This window comes from Hippocampus comes, unplaced genomic scaffold, assembly GCF_001891065.2.
Source record: "Hippocampus comes isolate QL1 unplaced genomic scaffold, H_comes_QL1_v1.1 scaffold183, whole genome shotgun sequence".
In the NCBI taxonomy this organism is placed as follows: Eukaryota; Metazoa; Chordata; class Actinopteri; order Syngnathiformes; family Syngnathidae; genus Hippocampus; species Hippocampus comes.
In genome coordinates, this window is record NW_017805547.1 from 314927 (window position 1) to 320316 (window position 5390).

General features: G+C 46.1%; 1 protein-coding gene across 1 annotated transcript; it reads left to right on the forward strand.

The window, feature by feature from the left end:
- The first annotated feature begins 2080 nt into the window (after positions 1 to 2080).
- On the forward strand, positions 2081 to 5038 carry LOC109521637 (histone H1-like). Its single transcript, XM_019879597.1, has 4 exons — positions 2081 to 3587; positions 4073 to 4079; positions 4174 to 4342; positions 4420 to 5038. Exons 1-4 carry the CDS (start codon positions 2908 to 2910, stop codon positions 4704 to 4706), a joined length of 1143 nt encoding a protein of 380 aa, XP_019735156.1. The 5' UTR covers positions 2081 to 2907; the 3' UTR covers positions 4707 to 5038.
- Positions 5039 to 5390: the final 352 nt, after the last annotated feature.

Sequence of the window (5390 nt, forward strand, 5' to 3'; positions counted from 1 at the left end):
TGAAGCGCTTAAAAGCGACTCACGTATTCTTCCTTCACTTCCCTCGAAAAAGAAGAGCTGAGCTGCACGATGGCTAGAACCAAGCAAACTGCTCGTAAATCCACCGGCGGCAAAGCCCCCAGGAAGCAGCTGGCCACCAAGGCCGCTCGCAAGAGTGCGCCAGCCACCGGCGGCGTCAAGAAGCCTCACCGTTACAGGCCCGGTACGGTGGCTCTCCGCGAGATCCGCCGCTACCAGAAGTCCACCGAGCTGCTCATCCGCAAGTTGCCTTTCCAGCGTCTGGTCAGGGAGATCGCTCAGGATTTCAAGACCGATCTACGTTTCCAGAGCTCAGCCGTCATGGCTCTGCAGGAAGCCAGCGAGGCTTACTTGGTCGGTCTGTTCGAGGACACCAACTTGTGCGCGATCCACGCCAAGAGGGTCACCATCATGCCCAAAGACATCCAGCTCGCCCGTCGTATTCGCGGAGAGAGAGCTTAAAACGTTCTCCGTCACACCACAACGGCTCTTTTAAGAGCCACCACACTTGCAACTAAAGGAAAAATTCCCCATATGGCGTCATAATAAGTATGCAATGACATTCCATAATGTAAGGGTACCGCTGTGTGGTAGTACCACCCAATGACAGCTGTGAGACAAGATATCTGAAATGTCAATTAACACTCCCATATTTTTTTTTTCTGGCGTACAGCCGACAAAGCGTTTCTCGCAAAGAAGGAAACGTACAAATTCCATCACTCGAAATGCACTCATCGTGTTATATAAGTATTTTCGATATGTCGTTTAGCTCCATTCAGATAAAATGTCTCTACCACAGAACCAAATTTTTCATCACTTAAAAAAAAATGGATTCATTGGTGGTTGACCGAAACAAAATCATGCACGGATTTTGCTGGCTCGGGCATAATAACAAATTACGATCAGATTGCTTCATTCATTCACCACTTTTTTGATCAAGACAGTGTTCTTATCGGGACTCGTGCAGCAAGTGCTGTGCCAGCGCCGCTCTCTGATTGGTTGAAAACAAAAAAAAAAGCGCCTCTGTTGGCCTGCTTCCGGACCTGAGAGAGGACAGTCAATGTAATTTGGCGATTGGCCGCCCTTCGCGGTGGAATGACCAAAGCGAAATTTGTCACTCCACTTGGTTGACTTGACTTGTGATCTTTCACTTATGATTACACAGAATCAGAGCCATTTTAATATGGTTACAAATGTCGGTATTTGCGCCATTGTAAGTAAATGTTTCTGTCACTCTTTCACTTAATTGCACTTCCTTACATTCATATATAAGGCACACAAACAAATGCGTGTCACAATTACATTTAATTTCTCACCAGATTTCGATCACCCATACACAGTATGTTAAAAGTTGTTGTGGTGCTGGCAGGGCAGTTAAAAAACAGTACAACCAACCAGTTTTGGAATAAAATGAAATACAGATAACGATGACCCGTCCATGTTAAAACGACATGATTTAAAAAAAAGGGTTAACCACTAAACATGAATAAGTATAACTAAAATACAAAACGGACACCCCTGTTACTTTTTTTTTTTACTCCGAATAATGTATAAGTCTGTTTTTCAAAAGTTACATGATGTTATGGAAGTAAACCCTCTGCTGCATCACCATAAACCAACGGCTCTTTTAAGAGCCACGCATCTCATCAAACGAGTACTCACTCCTCTATTGCCTTATTTTCATTCATCATGAATTTAATTTCTGTTCATCTCTTAAAAGGGACAGTTTGAATACACTCGAACGGAGTCGCCAGTATGTTTGATCGCATTTGCCAGTTTATTTTGTTTTGGTTACTCCAAATTGGCAACTCCGCGCTTCCGTAGGTAACACATCTGATGCTCTTTATCATTTTTTGGGGCGTGTGTTAAAATTTAAGTAGCTGAGGTTGAGGCAAGAGACAGCAAATTGTCCAATTGCTTTTATATGCTAGAGTAGATAAATTGATAGGCATGTAGTGTCGTTACAGTGTACGTGGATATCTTGGAAATTTGGACTCGGATGTGAAAATTGTGTTTTAATATGCTATACTTTTGTTTGGAGTTCATCAATATGTGTTGATATCGAGATAAGAACATATTGAATGTATGATGCACAACTTTTACTTTTTTTAAGCAATTTTAGGTTAAAGTGAACATCAATAGTAGCCAGGCTGTCACCAAAGGCAAAATATAAAAATGATGAAATCATGATCAGCTGATATACAGTCATGTACTGTAATCTGTGTCTGACTGATCCCAAACGATAAACCAGGCTAGCGTAAAAGCATTCGCACCGTTCCCACATATAGTGTTACTGTATATAGTTGGACTTTCTCGACTCTGTATTGTCAATACTTTAGCTGCTGTATGCGTGTACGTTCTCTATAATAAGAATCATTTCTAGACTTGGAAATAATATTGCAGTTTGAGGACACGAGGAGTTGTTGTCCCATGACAAAAGACACAGGTCTTGCTCCTCAATTGTGTTTGCTGCCCTCGGAGAAGGTTGTCTTTTTCCAAAAAATATCACCCATACTCGCTTGTTTAGACGTTGAGTCCGTGGATGAACATGTTACTTAATACGTAAAACACTTTTTGTCCAATCGTTTTTTACTTTACATCATTTTATTGAAGAAACGAGTGAGGAATCTCCTTGAGTAACGCTGCTCACGCCGGTGTGGAGGTGAAGTTTAGCAGCTCTGCAGAGCAAATGCAGGAGGCACATGACTTTTAAACACCTTCAATGTGGAAATAAACACGTGTGCTATGCACTGAAATAATTTTCAGTGATGCAAGTGTTTTCATTGTGAATTTTTGCCGTTTGAAGTGTGCGGAGAAAACACAAGTAGAGGAGAGGGTGTCGGCGCGCTGTGGCGCAAACTGCTTGATTGACTCTCCACGGTTCTCACGATGCATTTAAATGCAGCAATGTACGCGGCCAACGCATCAGTCCATTCATACCCAGACGTCATGGCAGAAGTAGCACCAGCCCCGGCCACCCCGGCAAAAACGACCAAGAAGAAGGCATCAAAGCCCGCGAAGAAGAGGGTCGGTCCCAGCATCAGCGAGCTTATCGTCAAGGCCGTGGCCGCGTCCAAGGAGCGCAATGGCGTCTCTCTGGCCTCCCTCAAGAAATCTCTGGTCGCCTCCGGCTACGACGTGGACAAGAACAGGTACCGCGTCAAGATCGCCGTCGTCGGCTTGGTGAACAAAGGTACCCTCGTTCAAACCAAGGGCACCGGCGCCTCTGGCTCCTTTAAGATGAACAAAAAGGCCGAGGGGAAGACAAAGGCGCCCGCCAAGGCTTCAAAGAAGACCCCCACGAAAGCTAAGAAGCCTGCCAAGAAGGCAACTCCGAGCAAGAAGCCCAAAACAACCCCAGCCAAGAAGGCGGCCGCGAAGAAATCACCGAAGAAACCCGCCAAGGCCTCGACGCCCAAGAAAGCGGCCAAGAAGCCCACCAAAAGCCCAAAGAAAGCGACGGCGTCTAAAAAAGCCCCCGCGGCCAAGAAGACCCCCGCCGCCAAGAAGAGCCCCGCTAAGAAGGTGGCCAAGCCCAAAAGTGTCAAAAAGGCAGCACCCAAAAAGAAGTGATTTTACACTTGTACTCACAAAAGGCTCTTTTAAGAGCCACCCCACCACCTTTAAAGAGCAAACATTCTTTCACGAGTTGCATTTGGATAGATACGTCATAACTAAAACTCGTGTTTAAAAGGATCACACAATCGTGAAAGGGATAAATTCCCATTTTCATTTCAGACTGACATCTTGTTGTGACACCAGTAGTCGCTAGGTGGTGCAAGTGTTCCATTTACATACACGACTGTTTTATCGCAAGTGGAAAAAGGCGTCATCTTTATGGGACCCCGGACATGCAGAGTGTAATGTACGTCAATGTATCTTGCACACGCACGAGTCTTTCAGAATGAATGGTCACCATGCTTTGGAACAATAGTGCAATTTAATAGAACATAGATAAGTTAAGACTTCGTGTGTTGCATTTGTGTGAGCCATGATTTCAATTTTTTTTTTTCAATCTGCATTAAACGCGTATCAAAGGAGAAATGCTCTCTAGAGGCAAGGTGCGTGGCTCTTAAAAGAGCCGTTTTGGGGTTGTGGAAGAGTCAGAGTCCCTTTTTACTTGGACTTGGCTGGTTTCTCGGTCTTCTTGGGCAGAAGAACGGCCTGGATGTTGGGCAACACGCCGCCCTGAGCGATGGTCACTCCGCCCAGGAGTTTGTTGAGTTCCTCGTCGTTGCGCACGGCCAGCTGCAGGTGACGAGGGATGATTCTCGTTTTCTTGTTGTCGCGGGCTGCGTTGCCGGCCAACTCCAGGATCTCAGCGGTCAAGTACTCCAGCACGGCCGCCAGGTAGACGGGGGCGCCGGCACCCACCCGTTGAGCGTAGTTTCCTTTGCGCAGCAGCCTGTGGCCACGCCAAAGCTAAGAAGCCTGCCAAGAAGGCAACTCCGAGCAAGAAGCCCAAAACAACCCCAGCCAAGAAGGCGGCCGCGAAGAAATCACCGAAGAAACCCGCCAAGGCCTCGACGCCCAAGAAAGCGGCCAAGAAGCCCACCAAAAGCCCAAAGAAAGCGACGGCGTCTAAAAAAGCCCCCGCGGCCAAGAAGACCCCCGCCGCCAAGAAGAGCCCCGCTAAGAAGGTGGCCAAGCCCAAAAGTGTCAAAAAGGCAGCACCCAAAAAGAAGTGATTTTACACTTGTACTCACAAAAGGCTCTTTTAAGAGCCACCCCACCACCTTTAAAGAGCAAACATTCTTTCACGAGTTGCATTTGGATAGATACGTCATAACTAAAACTCGTGTTTAAAAGGATCACACAATCGTGAAAGGGATAAATTCCCATTTTCATTTCAGACTGACATCTTGTTGTGACACCAGTAGTCGCTAGGTGGTGCAAGTGTTCCATTTACATACACGACTGTTTTATCGCAAGTGGAAAAAGGCGTCATCTTTATGGGACCCCGGACATGCAGAGTGTAATGTACGTCAATGTATCTTGCACACGCACGAGTCTTTCAGAATGAATGGTCACCATGCTTTGGAACAATAGTGCAATTTAATAGAACATAGATAAGTTAAGACTTCGTGTGTTGCATTTGTGTGAGCCATGATTTCAATTTTTTTTTTTCAATCTGCATTAAACGCGTATCAAAGGAGAAATGCTCTCTAGAGGCAAGGTGCGTGGCTCTTAAAAGAGCCGTTTTGGGGTTGTGGAAGAGTCAGAGTCCCTTTTTACTTGGATCGGTCTTCTTGGACAGAAGAACGGCCTGGATGTTGGGCAACACGCCGCCCTGAGCGATGGTCACTCCGCCCAGGAGTTTGTTGAGTTCCTCGTCGTTGCGCACGGCCAGCTGCAGGTGACGAGGGATGCTT

What these genes read in the sequence shown, in the direction of transcription:
- LOC109521637 (XM_019879597.1), top strand. Translation starts at nt 2,908, where the DNA reads ATGCATTTAAATGCAGCAATGTACGCGGCCAACGCATCAGTCCATTCA. An exon ending in CCAACTCCAGGATCTCAGCG is followed by an intron (nt 4,343 to 4,419) that starts GTCAAGTACTCC and finishes TCCTTTGCGCAG; the next exon opens with CAGCCTGTGGCCACGCCAAA.